This window comes from Engystomops pustulosus, unplaced genomic scaffold (genome assembly GCF_040894005.1).
Source record: "Engystomops pustulosus unplaced genomic scaffold, aEngPut4.maternal MAT_SCAFFOLD_129, whole genome shotgun sequence".
Lineage (NCBI taxonomy): Eukaryota > Metazoa > Chordata > Amphibia > Anura > Leptodactylidae > Engystomops > Engystomops pustulosus.
Window position 1 is genome coordinate 41,307 of NW_027285010.1, and position 19,794 is coordinate 61,100.

General features: G+C 46.5%; 1 protein-coding gene across 3 annotated transcripts; it reads right to left on the bottom strand.

Moving 5' to 3' along the window:
* Nucleotides 1-583: 583 nt before the first annotated feature.
* Nucleotides 584-19,079, bottom strand: LOC140108422 (uncharacterized). Of its 3 annotated transcripts, XM_072131732.1 has the most exons (6): nucleotides 3,344-19,079; nucleotides 2,938-3,044; nucleotides 1,693-2,780; nucleotides 1,460-1,551; nucleotides 1,107-1,182; nucleotides 584-1,027 (listed from the first exon to the last, which is right to left on the bottom strand). In XM_072131732.1, the coding sequence occupies exons 3-6, from the start codon at nucleotides 2,236-2,238 to the stop codon at nucleotides 722-724; spliced, it is 1,020 nt and encodes a 339-aa protein (XP_071987833.1). In that variant the 5' UTR covers nucleotides 2,239-2,780; nucleotides 2,938-3,044; nucleotides 3,344-19,079; the 3' UTR covers nucleotides 584-721. The 3 variants fall into 3 exon arrangements, with proteins under 3 accessions (XP_071987833.1, XP_071987832.1, XP_071987834.1); XM_072131731.1 differs by having other exon boundaries at nucleotides 1,460-2,780; XM_072131733.1 differs by lacking the exon at nucleotides 584-1,027 and having other exon boundaries at nucleotides 1,035-1,182; nucleotides 1,281-2,780.
* Nucleotides 19,080-19,794: the final 715 nt, after the last annotated feature.

Genomic DNA, 19,794 nt, shown 5'->3' on the forward strand with positions numbered 1-19,794 from the left:
AGCCCCTGTAGTATATAGCCTGCCAGCCCCCTGTAGTATATAGCCTGCCAGCCCCCTGTAGTATATGGCCTGCCAGCCCCCTGTAGTATATATCTGCCAGTCCCTGTAGTATACAGACTGCCAGCAGTTTGCCAAACACATAAAAAAGCAAACTTACATACTCAAACTCCCGCGCCCCAACTCCATAGTGTGCGCCGGCCGGGAGAACAGCTTATACAGCATAGAGAAGACAGAAGAGGACCCGCGCCAAACATCGGGGCCCGGATGGTGAGTGGGTACGGTTTTTCTTGACTCGAGTATAAGCCGAGGTGAGGTTTTTCAGTACATTTTTTGTACTGAAAAACTCGCCTTATACACGAGTATATATGTACAAAAATACAGTGCAAAAATATTACACAAAAAAAAGGAATTAGTCTCACTGGTAATTCAGTTTCCATAAGTCCACCATGACGGCCCCCTGGAGCTCCCCCTGGAGGTTGCTTCCCCTTCCTCTGTAGGGACAGGAAATTGAGAGTATTAAAAGGCCCCACCCTCAACCTCCCACCAGTGTTTATCAAATAACTACACCGGTATAGGATCCAACGCAAATTTATTCAGTACGTTAATTTCACATACATAAATAACATAAACCTCTTATACAAGTGGGAGGGAAAAAAATAGGGCCCTCATGGTGGACTTATGGAAACTGAATTACCGGTGAGACCCCTGGAGACATACCAAATTATGCCCAGTCAGGGAGGGACCCCAGCCTGAAGTACTTTCTGGCCGAAGGCCAGATCTCTGGAAGATAGAACATTAAGTCTATGGTGCTTAACAAATGTAGTATTTGAGCTCCATGTGGCAGCTTTACAAATCTCTTCAATAGAGGCTCCCCCTCGCTCCGCCCAAGATGTAGACATAGCCCTAGTAGAATGGGCTTTAACTGAAAGCGGTAGGGGAACACCCTTGACCTTGTAGCATTCTTTAATGGCTTCAGTAATCCATCGTCCAATTGTGGTTTTCGAAGCCTTCTTGCCTTTATGTTTTCCTGCAAATTGAATGAACAGATTTAAATCCTTTCTCCAAGGACCAGATGCTTCAAGATAATTAAGCACTGTACGCCTTACATCCAACAGATGCCATTTCTCCTCCATAGGACTTCTTGGATGCTGGCAAAATGTTGGTAAGACAATCTCTTGGTTCCTATGGAAATTAGAGACAACCTTAGGCAAGCTTAAGCGTAATCCTATCTTCAGATATAGACAAATAGGGTTCACAGATAGACAAGGCTTGCAACTCACCGATGTGATGGCTATAAGGAAGGCAGTCTTTAAAGTCAAGAGACGCATGTTAAGAGTCATTTGGTTCAAAAGGGCTCTCAGTTAGGGCGTCTAAGACTAAAGATAAATCCCACTGAGGGGATGACTCTTTAACAGTAGGACGTAAACGTGTACAGGCCTGGAAAAATCTTTTAACCCACCTGTGTTCTGCAAGTGCGGTGTCATAGAATGCACTCAGGGCCAAGACCTGGACTTTCAAGGTGCTGGGTCGAAGCCCCTTTTCAAACCCGTCCTGTAGAAAATCAAGGATTTGACATACATTAGGAGAATCCTGATTAGGCATATCCTTAGACCAGGAACAAAACTTTTTCCATATTTTAAGATATATGGCATGAGTTACTGGTTTCCTACTATTTTTTAAGGTCTTAATTACCTTATATGATAGTCCCTTTGTTTTCAAGAAGGCGCTTTCAGGATCCAGGCTGCCAATTTTAGAAACCCTGGGTTCTGATGCAGGACTGGTCCCTGATGTAGAAGGTCTGGCCTCTCCGGAAGAATGAATGGAAGGTCCACTGCTAACTTCTGAAGAATTGGGAACCAACTCTTCTTCGGCTAGAAGGGTGCGATCAGGATAAGACTGTCTGGACTGATCAACAGCTTCTGCAGCACCTTGCTTACCAACGGGATTGGGGGAAAGGCATCTACCAGATCTTGGCTCCAGACCTGTGAGAATGCATCCAGCACCCAAGGGGCCTCTCTTGGATTCAGCGAGTAGAACTTGTCTACCTTGCAGTTCTTCCTTGAGGCAAACAGATCGATGGCTGGTAATCCCCATCTTGAAATGATCTCCTGAAAGACCTCCTCGTTCAGACTCCACTCGTGTGGAAGGATCTGAGATCTGCTGAGATAATCCGCCACTACATTTTCTGAGCCCTTCAGATGGATGGCTGAAATTGAGCGAAGATTCTCTTCCGCCCATGAGAATATTTTCTGGGATACTTTTAGCAGTTCCCTGGATCTGGTTCCGCCCTGCCTTTTTAGATAGGCAATCGTAGTGGTATTGTCTGACATTATCTTTATGTGACGCCCTTTCAAGTCGTTGGTGCAAGCTTCCAGTGTCTCCAGGACTGCTCTCAATTCTCTTTCATTTGAAGAGACTTGTTTTCTCTCCCGGGACCAACGACCCTGAACATATTTTCCTGGCAGGAGAGCTTCCCAACCGGAACTGCTGGCATCCGTCTGAATCTGGATCAATGGCCACTGTATCCATTCCACTCCTCTTTGAAGATTCCTGGGACTCTTCCACCAATCTAGCGATTTTTTCACTTTTGGAGGAATGACCAGTGACCAGTGCAAATGGTGATGATTTCGGTCCCACTTTGAAAGGATCCAGGATTGTAAGGTCCTTGAGTGGTTTTGGCACTAGGCCACACTCTGGATACATGATGTCATGGTCCCCAGCAGACTCATCGCTGTCCGGACTGACACCGACTTCTTTCCAAGAAGTTTGTCCGCTTTCTCCTGTGGAAGATAGGAGGTTTGAGTTACAGAGTTCAGGGACACCCCTAAAAATTCTTTTATGTGACTTGGAGTCAAGTCCGATTTTTCTAGATTTATGATCCAACCCAGGGATTGCAATATCTCTATTGTTGTCTTCTTCTGACTCCATGTGACTTACCGAGTCTCCGATCAGCAGGAAGTCGTCTAGGTAAGGTACCACGAAGATCTCTTCTGTTTGAAGATATTTCACTACCTCCGCCATGACCTTGGTGAAGATCCGGGGAGCTGAAGAGAGACCAAAGGGTAATGCGGTAAACTGAAAATGAAACTCCTCCCCTGAGGGTGACAACACTGCAAACCGTAAGTATCTCTGTGACTCTGGATGAATGGGTACATGGTAGTATGCATCCTTGAGGCCCAGGGTGCAACTGCATTGTGAGATATTAAAGGGGTGGCAGATTTCACCAACTCCATTTTGAATTTGGCGTATGCTACCCATTTGTTCAAAAATTTCAGGTTTGTGATTAATCTGAAGGTTCCATTTGTTTTTTTTATCAGGAATAAGGGATAATAATGACCCATACCTCTTTCTTCTTGGAGGACTGGACTGATCACGTTCAGCTTCAGCAGACCGGAAACTTCTTCCCAGAGGAGACCTGTTAGTTTGTGTGAGGATTGCCTGGATAGAACAAATCGGTGAGTGGCTGGTGATACAAACTCTATAAAATAACCGTCCCTGATTATTGAGAGCACCCACCTGTTTGAAGTTATGTTCTCCCATTGGGGGTGAAAATTTTTCAATCTTCCCCCCACTCTGGTGTCATTGCCGTTTTTCTTGCTTATTTGTGGAACTGAAGAGGAACTGTTTGCTTCTTCCTCCTCTGGATGTATTACACAAAAAAGCCAAATCCCTCTGGCACTATGCACTAATGCTGTCCGGACCACAGTAACATATATATACAAGCATTGGACTAAGTCCTTTAAAATTTAACTTTTACTCAATCACTCTAAAAACAACAACAAACACTAAATGCAATAAACAAATATTAAAAATCGAGCATTCTTACCAGGTGGAGTATCGGGCTGCAGGATAGGTATCCTTGAGAGACCTAAAGGGGGAATCGTTTCTCTCCCTATATACTTAGTTGTCCCTATTGCCCCAATAGCTCCCGTCCTGACAAGGACAGTACCCAAGTCGTCCCTAGACCGGTGTACTATTATGCCCTAAAGGTATAGCCAAACAAGTGTGCTCCCCGTCCCTCCCTACCCTACGCGTTTCATCACCGTTCGCGGTGAATCATCAGGGGGATTGCTGAGGACTGACAAAAAAGTCCAGGAGGGGGAGAAAATAACAATCAAATCTGGGATTCCAGGAATCCTGGATATAGGTCACGCACAGGCCTTCCTGGAAAATTCCCCAGAATAGGGGTCGGGTCCACCTTCAATAAGTGGTATACCTTGGCTAGTGAGCATTGGCCAAATGAACACTCTTCCCTTATATCTGTGTCAAATCCCACCCACCTGTCAACAGAAGGGGTGGTAGTCTCTTACCTCATTGGAGTTACTCGCCGCCCTGTTTCCGGGTGTGTTTAAGGAGTATGATCCACGGGTATGATCCGAGATGCGCGCCGTTTTCCATGTATCGCGCGTCATCCGCTGAACCGGAAGTTTATCCCGTGCGCCAAATGTCAAAATAAGTGGCGCATGCGTAATAGGGTGCTTTGTATCATCCACTGAACCGGAGGTTCACCCCGTGCGCCAAAAGTGGCGCATGCGTTCTGAGGTGCCTTACGTTTCAGTACATGGAGCGCACTATGTTCATCTATTGTGCGCATGCGTACCACTAGCATATTTTGTAAGTTAATCAAAAATATGTAAAATGTCATTTTCAAGAGAAGACCACCCTGGTGGAGATTGATAGTTAGAAAGGAAGAAATCATTCTCATTTGTGTCACAAATACACTGTAGGCCAATCTGTAATTAAAGTGATTAATAAATCGATGTATCCCTTATTCTTCCATGGGTTAAATGGTATATCAACTAATCTCGCTGGAAGGTGGTATATCTTTTAAGGAATATATCTATACAGAACCTATCTATTTAGGGTATATGTATATAGTGTCAACTTTAGTGAAAGATGGCATTTAGTTAGACTTCGTATGTCCTAATTTTTAGCTCCTAATGACAACAAAGATAATTATCGATTAATCCAAATGTTGTTATAATTTTTTGGGCATAAAAGGGGAGAAATATGGATTATTTTGGCTGGTCCGTCTGAAGGGAGTCCCAAAAAGGGGGGGGGGGCCTTCTAGTGTGTTTTACAGAAAGCATTTAAAATTCAGTTGTTCGTTAAGCCCAGTAGGGCTCATTGTTTTTAATTCAAATATCCAAAATGTCTCTTTTTGTAGAGTCATTTGTTCCTAGTTTCCCCCTCTCAGGGGTTGCTTCACTATGTCGATGCCTGTAAACGAGACCATCGAGAGGTCACCCGCATGATCTTGATTTATATGTCTTGCTATGGAAGTGTCATTATTCTTCTCAATGTCCAATAGGTGTTCCCCTATGCGTCTCCTCAGTTCCCTGTTTGTTTTTCCTATATATTCCAAACCGCATCCACATGTCATCTTGTAGATAACCCCTTTGGTTCTACAATTAATGAAATGTTTGATGCGGTAGTTGTGTCCTGTATTCGTAGAGATGAAATCCTTACATGTTTGCATGTATGGACAAGCAATACACCCACTACATCTAAAGTTGCCAGTGGGTGTATTTTTGTTCAACCATGTTGTCCTTTGGGGGGGGTTGAAGTGACTTTGTACTAGATGGTCCTTTAGGGATCTGCCTTTTCTAAAGGTGATTTGTGGGGTCTCACTCAATACATCTTGTATATCTGGGTCCATCAGTAAGATGTTCCAGTGTTTTTGGATGATTTGAGAGGCTTCTTTTGCCCCATTGTCAAAGGTCGTGATTAATCTGACCTTGTTGTCCTGTCTCAATTCATCTTTCTTTTTTAGTAGGTCTTTATTGCATGCTGCTTTAAATGCTTTTCTCAAGACATGGTCGGGGTATCCCCTTTCTTTAAATCTTGTCCTGAGATCCTTAGCCTGAATTTTGAATTCATCATACGTGGAGCAGTTCCTCCTCAGTCTATAGTATTGACCCTTAGGAATTCCGCTTTTTAAGCGTATTGGGTGGTGGCTCTCCCATCTTAGAAGTGCATTTGTGGAGGTCGGTTTCCTATAGACCTTTGTATTTACTTCTCCACTCGTTTCCCTACTGATCTCTAGGTCGAGGAATGGGAGAGTCCCTCTTCCGACCTCAAATGTAAAGCCTAGATTAATCTCATTCTTGTTGAGATCTGTAACAAAGTCACTGAAGGATTCTTCGTCACCCCCCCATATTACCAGGATATCATCGATATATCTGACCCACAACTCAATCCTGTTGTTGATGGTTGTTCGTTGAAGACCATCGTTTCCTCCCACCAGCCCAGGAGCAAGTTGGCATATGTTGGTGCACAGGGATTGCCCATGGCAGTGCCCCTGAGCTGGTGGTAGTATTTGTGGTCGAACAGGAAGAAGTTGTGGGTCAGAAGAAAGCCAAGAAGTTCCAAGATGAACTTATTGTGGGGAGTGAACTGATTGCCCCTGGGGTCCAAAAAATGTTTTACCCCCATCAGTCCAGCAGTATGGGGAATTGACGAGTAGAGTGCTTCCACATCAATTGAGCAGAGGATACAGTCCTCATCTATAGTGATCCCATCAATCCTACGAATTAGATCTGCAGTGTCCTGTATATAGGACGAGAGGGAGAGTACAAAGGGACGCAGGACTCTATCAAGGTATACACCAATGTTCTGGGATAGGCTGTCTATCCCAGACACAATTGGCCTACCTTTCAATGGATTTAGGCCCTTGTGTATCTTCGGCAGACAATAAAATGTGGCCCTTCGGGGGAATTTTGGTAAGAGGAATCCCAGCTCCTCATCACTAATGAGATTGTCTTTCCTAGCCTGGACAATAATGTTTTTTAACTCTTTTTCATATTTTGATGTAGGGTCCCTTTCTAGGATCTCATAGCTGGTGGTGTCTTTAAGAATATCAGTACAGAGTTTCCTGTATGAATCAACATCTAAAACTACTGTGTTGCCTCCTTTATCTGAAGGTTTTATAATTAATTGTTTATTGTTCTCCAGATTATTGAGGGCTTCCATCTCTTGTTTACTGAGGTTGTGTCTATAGTGACAGGGTACCATATTGGTCAAATCTTCAGTTACCAAGTTGAGGAACACATCTGGATGTATTCCCAAATCCTTGTTTCCATGTTTGTCTGCCCTTAAATCTCTGCTGATCTCTGGTTGAGCGAAAGCCACGAAAAAACTGTTTCTTTGTTTGTTGCTTCGCTTCTGGAAACCCTTTCTTACTGTCAGCTGCTTTATCCAGGATATCATCCAGCTCTGTGCCAAACAAAAATTCCCCCGAAAAAGGAAGGCTGCACAACTTAGCCTTGGAACGCACATCTCCTGACCACTGCTTAAGCCAAAGTGCTCTTCTGGTTGCATTTGACAATGCGTCTTCCCTTGCGGCAAAGCGGATAGTCTCTGCCGATGCGTCCGCTAGAAAAGCTGCTGCTGACTTCAGTAGCGGGATGGAATCTAGAATCTCTTCCCTAGACGTACCTTCTCTAAGGTGATCTTAAAGCTGTCTTAACCAAAAGAAGAGTGCGAGAAACTGAGGTGGTTGCAACATTAGTTTTAAGAGTCGCTATAGAGGCCTCCCATGCTTTCTTCCGATCCATAGCATCCTTTAACTGGGTAGAATCCTCAAAGGGTAAATCAGTTTTTTTAACAACTTTGGAAATGGGAACATCAACTCTGGGCACATTATCCCAAATTTTCGTCTCCTCAGGGTCAAATAATAAACGGTTCCTAAATTCTTTGGGGATTGTTAAACGTCTTTTTGGGTCTTTCCACTCATCCAAAACAAGATCTTTCAGATTTTCAAAGATTGGAAAAACTCGCACTTTCTTCCTTCTCAAACCTCCAAACAATTCGTCAACTACTGACCTTTCTTCTACTGTGTCCTCAATATTTAAGGTATCTCTTAATGCTTTAATAAGCCCATCCATATCTTCATTTGGAAAAAGATATTTAGGGTCATTGGGTACGGATTGTTGCATGATATCAGACTCCTCAATATTTCATATGAACATGAAGGTTGCTCATCGTCAGTATCCACACATACAGGAATTCCTCTGACTTTCTTATGCGGAGGACTTCTAGAAGCTTTAATCTCCTCACGCATCACAACTCTTAATTCATCCATAAATGAAGATTTCTCTTCTATTAATATCTTGTCCAAACAATCTGTAATGATGGCTCGGGGATTCAGGGGCAACTAACCAGACAGTGAGCCCTAAGTCTGAGCCCCCCAATGCTGTCACCTGCCTACTTGCCTCCGGTATCCTATTGATACGGGACAACCACGAAGACGATCCCTTCCTAGGCTACAGTGCAGACAAAAAACACGACAAACAAACAATACACACAGGTAGCGAAGTCAGGTAAACCGGGTCACAACGGAGAGAGCAATATATAAGCAGAATCAGAAAGCGAAAGCCGAGGTAAGTAACGAAAGCCAAAGTCAGAATGCCAGAGAAGTCAATATCAAAACAAAATGCAGAAAGGACTGGGGAGCTGAAAATACGAATATTACCAGCGCTGGGAAACCTGTGCTGGGAAGTAATATAGGTGACTGGGGAACCTCCCCTCAAGGTGACTGGAGGAGAGATCTGTCATTCACAGCAGGCTAACTGTTGCTAGACTGCAGGGAAGCGGGTGTGGTGCAACAATCAACCCTGCAGCAATCTCAGTCTCAGTTCACACACAGGAACACTGAACAACCTCAACGCCTTCTAAGCCGCATACCGCGGACAGAAGACGATACAGGCAAAGACGTAACACAATCCTTGCACAAGCTCTTTTTATATGATATATCAAGTTTTGTATTACACATCTGGCAGCGTTTAGACGGTGCCTTTTTTGGTCTCTCCTTATCACATTCCTTAACTTTCTCCTTGACAAACATGTCCTTCTCCTAATTATAGAAACACAAAAACACAGGAGTGATGCTTAATTAAAAAGCCGACTCCCAAACACAGCATATAGTGCCAGCAAACATTGGCGTTCAGCCAGACGTCCTACTCACAGAACCCAGGGATATGGAACGATTTTCAGCCTCCTCTGCCATCTTGTTCCCATAGACCTCAGCAGACAGCAACTACACCGCAGTTTTTTTATACCTGCCGCCGGCGTCTGACGTCATCTTCCGCGGCCCGTCCCCTAGGCCGTGACGCTGAGGCCTCTGACGTCAGTTCCGGTGAAATCCCGCGAACGAGCCGTAGAGCCACCGGCACCTGCCCGATGGCAACCGGAGCCTGAGGACCCCAAGTAGGACTCCCTAGAGAGGCCGGACGAGGGAAGCCCCAGGGAAACAAGCACCCACGAGGGGTACGAGATTCCACCCCCCCCCCCTGGAGGAGAGAGAGGTCTTTACTCTCAATCCTATCCCTGTAGGGACAGTAAAAACACTGGTGGGAGGTTGAGGGTGGGGCCTTTTAATGCTCTCAATTTCCTGTCCCTACAGAGGAAGGGGAAGCAACCTCCAGGGGGAGCTCCAGGGGGCCGTCATGGGGGACAATATGGAAATATACATTTTATATTTACAAGAAATGTGAGCAAAAAGACTTTATATATAGAAATTTAGTAATTAATGTGGAAATATTACAAAAGGAAGGCAAATTATACAAGAAAATAACAAGAAAAATGTAATAACTGGAACAACAAATAATAGTATACTAACAATACATAAAGGCCACATTTATTACAGTGTCTGCCCCAGTTTTCTGGTACTTTGTATTGATGATTGATTGATAGAAGGTCTGTGCACCTGTGTGACATAATAAGCCATGCACCTGTGTCATAACGAGCCGTGCACCTATGTGACATTTAACGAGCCGTGCACCTGCGTGACATAACGAGCCGTGCACCTATGTGACATATAACGAGCCGTGCACCTGCGTGACATAACGAGCCGTGCACCTGTGTGATACAGTGAGCCGTGCACCTGTGTGATGTAACGAGCCATGCACCTGTGTGATGTAACGAGCCACGCGCCTGTGTGATATAATGATTTGTGCACCTGTGTGATATAACGAGCCATGCACCTGTGTGATATAATGATTCGTGCACCTGTGTGATATAACGAGCCACGCACCTGTGTGATATAACGAGCCGCGCACCTGTGTGATATAACGAGCCACGCACCTGTGTGATATAACGAGCCGCGCACCTGTGTGATATAACGAGCCATGCACCTGTGTGATATAATGATTCGTGCACCTGTGTGATATAACGAGCCACGCACCTGTGTGATATAACGAGCCGCGCACCTGTGTGATATATAACGAGCCGTGCACCTGTATGACTAGGACCAGATTTCTGTACACTGAAAGTAAACAATGAAGCTTCCTATAGCAGGACAGCAAGCAGAGATCTAGAAAACCGTGAGGAATTGATAAAGGAAGTCTATTGGAAACTTATATAACTTTTCATTATTCAAACACTAACAGAAATAGAACGACCCCTTTAATACCCTCTTATGGTCATCTTTGGGCGCTAAACCTCAGGTACCCAATGACGTCAGTACCGTTCGTGTCTGGGTCCCTTGCTGAATTTTGACGCAGAATTCAGACGATCCTGTTGAACCTGAATTTCGAGCGACCCAGTTATCTCTCTACGTGTGCAGCAAATAATAAAATAGCACAAACATTCAGACTATTACAACCAGAATAAGCTTCACTGAAAGCTCCACCCATAGCTGGACTCATCCTTATGCTTCATTCTCCAGGACATCAGATCCAACAACTAGGATTTTACATTATTGACCTAACCCTCTGTTGAGAACAGGAGAAGACAGTGAGAGACTGAATGGATGCATGGACATAATGACCTGGGGTGGGGTCTTAATCTGAGTAGTTATGGGCGAGATCTTCTCCTTTGACCACTGGGGCTTGATCTAAGTAGTAATGGGTGCAATCTTTTTCTCGGGCAACTGGAAACTTGATCTGAGTAATTTTGGGTGAAATGTTCTCCTCTGATTACTGAAGGCTTAATGTGAGTACCTAGGGGTGAGATCTTCTCCTCTGACCGCTGGAAGCTGGATCTGAGTAATTATGGGTGAGATCTTCTCCTCCGACCACTGGGAGCTGAATCTAAGTAGTAACAAGTGAGATCTCCTCTGACCACCAGAGGCTGGATCTGAGTAGTTATGGGCAAGATCTTCTCCTCCCACCACCAGAGGCTGGATCTGAGTAGTTATGGGCAAGATCTTCAACTCTGACCACAGGAGGATGGATCTGAATACTTACGGGTCAGATCTTTTCCTCTGACTATTGGGTGCTGGATCTGAGTAGTTATGGTTGAGATCTTTTCCACTTACCACTGGGAGCTGGATCTGAGTAGTTATGGGTGAGATCTTCTCCCTTACCACTGGGACCTGGATATGAGTAGTGTTGGGCGAGATCTTCTCCTCCGACCACTGGGAGCTGGATCTGAGTAGTTATGGGCAAGATCTTCTCCTCAGACCACTGGCAGCTAGATCTGAGTAGTTGTGGGTGAGATCTTCTTCTCTGACCATTGGGAGCTGGATCTGAGTAGTTATGGGCAAGATCTTCTCCTCAGACCACTGGCAGCTGGATCTGAGTTGTTGTGGGTAAGAGCTTCTCCTCTGACCACTAGGAGCTGGATCTAATTAGTTATGGGTGAGATCTTCTTCTCTGACCATTGGGAGCTGGATATGAGTAGTTGTGGGTGAGATCTTCTCCTCTGACCACTGGCAGCTGGATATGAGTAGTTATGGGGAAGAGCTTCTCCTCTGAAGACTAGGAGCTGGATCTGAGTAGTTATGGGTGAGATCTTCTCCCTTACCACTGGGAGCTGGATCTGAGTAGTGTTGGGCGAGATCTTCTCCCTTACCACTGGGAGCTGGATCAGAGTAGTTATGGGTGAGATCTTTTCCTCTGACCACTAGGAGCTAGATCTGAGTAGTTATGCGTAAGATCTTCTCCTCTGGCCATTGGGAGCTGGATCTAAGTAGTTATGGGTGAGATCTTCTCCTCCAAACACTGGGAGCTGCATCTGAGTAGTTACCAGTGAGATCTTCTCCTCTGACCACTGGGAGCTGGATCTGAGTAGTTATGGGTGCGATCTTCTCCCTTACCACTGGGAGCTGGATCTGAGTAGTTATGGGCAAGATCTTCTCCTCAGACCACTGGCAGCTGGATCTGAGTAGTTGTGGATGAGATCTTCTTCTCTGACTACTGGCAGTTGTATCAGAGTAGTTGTGGGTAAGATCTTCTTCTCTGACCATTAGGAGCTGGATCTGAGTAGTTATGGGCAAGAGCTTCTCCTCTGACCACTGGCAGCTGGATCTAAGTAGTTATGGGTGAGATCTTCTTCTCTGACAATTGGGAGCTGGATATGAGTAGTTATGGGGAAGAGCTTCTCCTCTGACCACTAGGAGCTGCATCTGAGTAGTTATGGGTGAGATCTTCTCCTATGAGCATTGGGAGCTGGATATGAGTAGTTATGGGTGAGATCTTCTCCCTTACCACTGGGAGCTGGATCTGAGTAGTGTTGGGCGAGATCTTCTCCCTTACCACTGGGAGCTAGATCTGAGTAGTTATGGGTAAGATCTTCTCCTCTGGCCATTGGGAGCTGGATCTGAGTATTTATGGGGAAGAGCTTCTCCTCTGACCACCGGGAGCTGCATCTGAGTAGTTGTGGATGAGATCTTCTCCTCTGACCATTGGCAGCTGGATATGAGTAGTTATGGGGAAGAGCTTCTCCTCTGACCACTAGGAGCTGGATCTGAGTAGTTATGGGCAAGATCTTCTCCCTTACCACTGGGAGCTGGATCAGAGTAGTTATGGGTGAGATCTTTTCCTCTGACCACTAGGAGCTAGATCTGAGTAGTTATGCGTAAGATCTTCTCCTCTGGCCATTGGGAGCTGGATCTAAGTAGTTATGGATGAGATCTTCTCCTCCAAACACTGGGAGCTGCATCTGAGTAGTTACCAGTGAGATCTTCTCCTCTGACCACCAGAGGCTGGATCTGAGTAGTTATGGGTGCGATCTTCTCCCTTACCACTGGGAGCTGGATCTGAGTAGTTATGGGCAAGATCTTCTCCTCAGATCACTGGCAGTTGTATCAGAGTAGTTGTCGGTAAGATCTTCTCCTCTGGCCATTGGGAGCTGCATCTGAGTAGTTGTGGATGAGATCTTCTCCTATGACCACTGGCAGCTGGATATGAGTAGTTATGGGTGAGATCTTCTCCCTTACCACTGGGAGCTGGATCTGAGTAGTTATCGGTGAGATCTTCTCCTCTGACCACTAGGTGCTAGATCTGAGTAGTTATGGGTAAGATCTTCTCCTCTGGCCATTGGAAGCTGGATCTAAGTAGTTATGGGTAAGAGCTTCTCCTCTGGCCACTGGGAGCAGGATCTGAGTAGTTATGGGCGAGATCTTCTCCTCTGACCACAAGGAGCTGGATCTGAGTAGTTGTGGGTGAGATCTTCTCTTACCACTGGCAGCTGGATATGAGTAGTTGTGGGTGAGATCTTCTACCTTACCACTGGGAGCTGGATCTGAGTAGTGTTGGGCGAGATCTTCTCCCTTACCACTGGGACCTGGATATGAGTAGTGTTGGGCGAGATCTTCTTCTCTGACCACTAGGAGCTGGATCTGAGTAGTTTAATGCAAGATATTCTCCCTTACCACTGGGAGCTGGATCTGCGTAGTTATGGTTGAGATCTCCTCCAAACACTGTGAGCTGCATCTGAGTAGTTACCAGTGAGATCTTCTCCTCTGACCACCAGAGGCTGGATCTGAGTAGTTATGGGTAAGATCCTCTCCTCCGACCACTGGCAGCAGAATCTGAGTAGTTGTGGATGAGATCTTCTTCTCTGACCACTGGCAGCTGGATCTGAGTAGTTGTGGGTAAGATCTTCTTCGCTGACCATTGGGAGCTGGATCTGAGTAGTTATGGGTAAGAGCTTCTCCTCTGACCATTAGGAGCTGGATCTAATTAGTTATGGGCAAGAGCTTCTCCTCTGACCACTGGCAGCTGGATCTAAGTAGTTATGGGTGAGATCTTCTTCTCTGACCATTGGGAGCTGGATATGAGTAGTTGTGGGTGAGATCTTCTCCTCTGACCACTGGCAGCTGGATATGAGTAGTTATGGGGAAGAGCTTCTCCTATGACCATTGGGAGCTGGATATGAGTAGTTATGGGTGAGATCTTTTCCCTTACCAATGGGAGCTGGATCTGAGTAGTTATGGGTGAGATCTTCTCCTCTGGCCATTGGGAGCTGGATCTGAGTAGTTATGGGTAAGAGCTTCTCCTCTGACCACCGGGAGCTGCATCTGAGTAGTTGTGGATGAGATCTTCTTCTCTGACCACTGGCAGCTGGATCTGAGTAGTTATGGGTGCGATCTTCTCCCTTACCCCTGGGAGCTGGATCTGAGTAGTTATGGGTGAGATCTTCTCCCTTACGACTGGGAGCTGGATCTGAGCAGTTATGGGTGAGATCTTCTCCTCCAACCACTGGGAGCTGCATCTGAGTAGTTACGAGTGAAATCTTCTCCTCTTACCACCAGAGGCTGGATCTGAGTAGTTGTGGGTGAGATCCTCTCCTCTGACCAATGGGAGCTGGATCTGAATAGTTGTGGGTGAGATCTTCTCCTCTGACCACTGGCAGCTGGATATGAGTAGTTGTGGGTGAGATCTTCTCCCTTACCACTGGGAGCTGGATCTGAGTAGTTATGGGTAAGATCTTCTCCTCGGACCATTGGGAGCTGGATCTAAGTAGTTATGGGTAAGAGCTTCTCCTCCAACCACTGGGAGCTGGATCTGAGTAGTTATGGATGAGATCTTCTTCTCTGACCACTGGCAGCTGGATCTGAGTAGTTATGGGTGAGATCTTCTTCTCTGACCATTGGGAGCTGGATATGAGTAGTTGTGGGTGAGATCTTCTCCTCTGACCACTGGGAGCTGCATCTGAGTAGTTATGGGTGAGTTCTTCTTGTCTGACCACTAGGAGCTGGATCTGAGTAGTTATGGGTGAGATCTTCTCCTCCAACCACTGGCAGCTGGATCTGAGTAGTTATGGGTGAGATCTTCTTGTCTGACCACTAGGAGCTGGATCTGAGTAGTTGTGGGTGAGATCTTCTTCTCTGACTACTGGCAGTTGGATCTGAGTAGTTGTGGGCGAGATCTTCTTCTCTGACTACTGGCAGTTGGATCTAAGTAGCTGTGGGTGAGATCTTCTACTCTGACCATTGGGAGCTGGATATGAGTAGTTATGGGTGAGATCTTCTCCCTTACCACTGGGAGCTGCATCTGAGTAGTGTTGGGCGAGATCTCCTCCAAACACTGTGAGCTGCATCTGAGTAATTACCAGTGAGATCTTCTCCTCTGACCACCAGAGGCTGGATCTGAGTAGTTATGGGTGAGATCCTCTCCTCCGACCACTGGCAGCTGAATCTGAGTAGTTGTGGATGAGATCTTCTTCTCTGACCACTGGCAGCTGGATCTGAGTAGTTGTGGGTAAGATCTTCTTCGCTGACCATTGGGAGCTGGATCTGAGTAGTTATGGGTAAGAGCTTCTCCTCTGACCATTAGGAGCTGGATCTAATTAGTTATGGGTGAGATCTTCTTCTCTGACCATTGGGAGCTGGATATGAGTAGTTGTGGGTGAGATCTTCTCCTCTGACCACTGGCAGCTGGATATGAGTAGTTATGGGGAAGAGCTTCTCCTCTGACCACTAGGAGCTGGATCTGAGTAGTTATGGGTGAGATCTTCTCCTATGACCATTGGGAGCTGGATATGAGTAGTTATGGGTGAGATCTTCTTCCTTACCACTGGGAGCTGGATCTGAGTAGTGTTGGGCGAGATCTTTTCCCTTACCAATGGGAGCTGGATCTGAGTAGTTATGGGTAAGAGCTTCTCCTCTGACCACCGGGAGCTGCATCTGAGTAGTTGTGGATGAGATCTTCTTCTCTGACCACTGGCAGCTGGATCTGAGTAGTTATGGGTGCGATCTTCTCCCTTACCCCTGGGAGCTGGATCTGAGTAGTTATGGGTGAGATCTTCTCCCTTACGACTGGGAGCTGGATCTGAGCAGTTATGGGTGAGATCTTCTCCTCCAACCACTGGGAGCTGCATCTGAGTAGTTACGAGTGAGATCTTCTCCTCTTACCACCAGAGGCTGGATCTGAGTAGTTGTGGGTGAGATCCTCTCCTCTGACCAATGGGAGCTGGATCTGAGTAGTTGTGGGTGAGATCTTCTCCTCTGACCACTGGCAGCTGGATATGAGTAGCTGTGGGTGAGATCTTCTTCTCTGACTACTGGCAGTTGTATCTAAGTAGTTGTGGGTGAGATCTTCTCCCTTACCACTGGGAGCTGGATCTGAGTAGTTATGGGTAAGATCTTCTCCTCGGACCATTGGGAGCTGGATCTAAGTAGTTATGGGTAAGAGCTTCTCCTCCAACCACTGGGAGCTGGATCTGAGTAGTTATGGATGAGATCTTCTTCTCCGACCACTGGGAGCTGGATCTGAGTAGTTACGGGCGAGATCTTCTCCTCTGACCACCGGGGCTTGGATCTGAGTAGTTTCGGGTGAAATCTTCTTCTCTGACCACAGGAGGATGGATCTGAATACTTACGGGTCAGATCTTCTCCTCTGACCACTTGCAGCTGGATCTGAGGAGTTATGGATGAGATCTTCTCCCTTACCACTGGGAGCTGGATATGAGTAGTTATGGGTGAGATCTTCTCCTCTGACCACAAAGAGCTGGATCTGAGTAGTAATGGGTGAGATCATCTCCTCTGACCACTGGCAGTTGTATCTGAGTAGTTGTGGGTGAGATCTTTTGCTCTGACCACTAGGAGCTGGATATGAGTACTTATGGGTGAGGTATTTTGCTCTGAGTGTTTATGGGGGAGATCTTTTCCTCTGATGGCGGAGAGCTGGATCTGAGTAGTTATAAGCAAGATCTTCTCCTCTGATCACGGGGGCTTGGATCCGAGTAGTTACGGGTGAAGTCTTCTTCTCTGACCACAGGGGGATGGATCTGAATACTTACGGGTCAGATCTTCTCCTCTGACTATTGGGTGCTGGATCTGAGTAGTTATAAGCAAGATCTTCTCCTCTGATCACGGGGGCTTGGATCCGAGTAGTTACGGGTGAAGTCTTCTTCTCTGACCACAGGGGGATGGATCTGAATACTTACGGGTCAGATCTTCTCCTCTGACTATTGGGTGCTGGATTTGAGTAGTTAGGAGTGAGATATTTTCCTCTTACCACTGGGAGCTGGATATGAGTAGTTATGGGTGAGATCTTCTCCTCTGACCACAATGAGCTGGATCTGAGTAGTTGTGGGTGAGATCTTCTCCTCTGACCACTGGCAGCTGGATATGAGTAGTTGTGGGTGAGATCTTCTTCTCTGACTACTGGGAGCTGGATATGAGTAGTTGTGGGTGAGATCTTCTCCTCTGACCACTGGCAGCTGGATATGAGTAGTTTGGGTGAGATCTTCTCCCTTACCACTTGGAGCTGGATCTGAGTAGTTGTGGATGAGATCTTCTTCTCTGACCACTGGCAGCTGGATCTGAGTAGTTATGGGCGAGATCTTCTCCCTTACCACTGGGAGCTGGATCTGAGTAGTTATGGGTGAGATCTTCTCTTCTGACCATTGGGAGATGGATCTGAGTAGTTATGGGTCAGATCTTCTCCCTTACCACTTGGAGCTGGATCTGAGTAGTTGTGGATGAGATCTTCTCCTCTGACCACTGGCAGCTGGATATGAGTAGTTGTGGTGAGATCTTCTTCTCTGACTACTGGGAGCTGGATATGAGTAGTTGTGGGTGAGATCTTCTGACCACCAGAGGCTGAGATCTTCTGACCACCAGCTGTCTCCTCTGACCACTGGCAGCTGGATCTGAGTAGTTATGAGTGAGATCCTCTCCTTTGACCACTAGGAGCTGGTTCTGAGTAGTTATGGGTGAGATCTTTTCCTCTGATGGCTGAGAGCTAGATCTGAGTAGTTATGGGTAAGATCTTCTCTTCCAACCATCAGTGGCTGGATCTGAGCAGTTATAAGCAAGATCTTCTTCTTTGACCACGGAAGGAGGGATCTGAGTAGTTGCGGGCAAGATCTTCTCCTCTGATCACGGGGGCTTGGATCCGAGTAGTTACGGGTGAAGTCTTCTTCTCTGACCACAGGGGGATGGATCTGAATACTTACGGGTCAGATCTTCTCCTCTGACTATTGGGTGCTGGATCTGAGTAGTTAGGAGTGAGATATTTCCCTCTTACCACTGGGAGCTGGATATGAGTAGTTATGGGTGAGATCTTCTCCTCTGACCACAAGGAACTGGATCTGAGTAGTTATGGGTGAAATCTTCTCCTCTGACCACAAGGAACTGGATCTGAGGAGTTTGGATGAGATCTTCTCCCTTACCACTGGGAGCTGGATATGAGTAGTTATGGGTGAGATCTTCTCCTCCAACCACTGGGAGCTGGATATGAGTAGTTATGGGTGAGATCTTCTCTTCTGACCATTGGGAGATGGATCTGAGTAGTTATGGGTGAGATCTTCTCCCTTACCACTTGGAGCTGGATCTGAGTAGTTGTGGATGAGATCTTCTCCCCCAACCACTGGGAGCTGGATATGAGTAGTTATGGGTGAGATCTTCTCCTCTGATCACGGGGGCTTGGATCCGAGTAGTTACGGGTGAAGTCTTCTTCTCTGACCACAGGGGGATGGATCTGAATACTTACGGGTCAGATCTTCTCCTCTGACTATTGGGTGCTGGATCTGAGTAGTTAGGAGTGAGATATTTCCCTCTTACCACTGGGAGCTGGATATGAGTAGTTATGGGTGAGATCTTCTCCTCTGACCACAAGGAACTGGATCTGAGTAGTTATGGGTGAAATCTTCTCCTCTGACCACAAGGAACTGGATCTGAGGAGTTATGGATGAGATCTTCTCCCTTACCACTGGGAGCTGGATATGAGTAGTTATGGGTGAGATCTTCTCCTCCAACCACTGGGAGCTGGATCTGAGTAGTTGTGGGTCAGATCTTCTCCCTTACCACTTGGAGCTGGATCTGAGTAGTTGTGGATGAGATCTTCTTCTCTGACCACTGGCAGCTGGATCTGAGTAGTTATGGGTGAGATCTTCTTCCCTGACCACTGGGAGCTGGATCTGAGTAGTTATGGGTGAGATCTTCTTCCCTGACCACTGGGAGCTGGATCTGAGTAGTTATGGGTGAGATCTTCTCCCTTACCACTTGGAGCTGGATCTGAGTAGTTGTGGATGAGATCTTCTTCTCTGACCACTGGCAGCTGGATCTGAGTAGTTATGGGTGAGATCTTCTTCCCTGACCACTGGGAGCTGGATCTGAGTAGTTATGGGTGAGATCTTCTTCCCTGACCACTGGGAGCTGGATCTGAGTAGTTATGGGTGAGATCTTCTTCCCTGACCACTGGGAGCTGGATCTGAGTAGTTATGGTTGAGATCTTCTTCCCTGACCACTGGGAGCTGGATCTGAGTAGTTATGGGTGAGATCTTCTTCCCTGACCACTGGGAGCTGGATCTGAGTAGTTATGGGCGAGATCTTCTCTTCTGACCACTGGGGGCTCGATCTGAGTAGTTTTGGATGAGATGTTCTTCTCTAATCCTTGGGAGCTGGATCTGAGTAGTTATGGGCGAGATCTTCTCTGACCATTGGGAGCTGGATCTGATTAGTTGTGGATTAGATGTTCTTCTCTGATCCCCCTGGGGTCTGTGGCTGCTATATGAGGGCAGCATTAGGCACATCCATCTGCACCAACGGTTTTAGAGCAGAAGGGAGGACGAGACTTAGCCAGGTGGGAGGTTCCTATCATCGCCCCTCCTCTTCCTGCTTTT

Excerpts from the sequence above, each read along its gene's own strand:
- LOC140108422 (XM_072131731.1), bottom strand. The coding sequence starts at position 2,238 with ATGGGCGGAAGAGAATCTTCGCTCAATTTCAGCCATCCATCTGAAGGG. Across the intron at positions 1,183-1,459 it reads ACCGCACTTGCAGAACACAG|GAACCAAGAGATTGTCTTAC; the intron begins GTGGGTTAAAAG and ends TAATTTCCATAG. Across the intron at positions 1,028-1,106 it reads AGAAATGGCATCTGTTGGAT|GAAAACATAAAGGCAAGAAG; the intron begins GTAAGGCGTACA and ends TTCAATTTGCAG.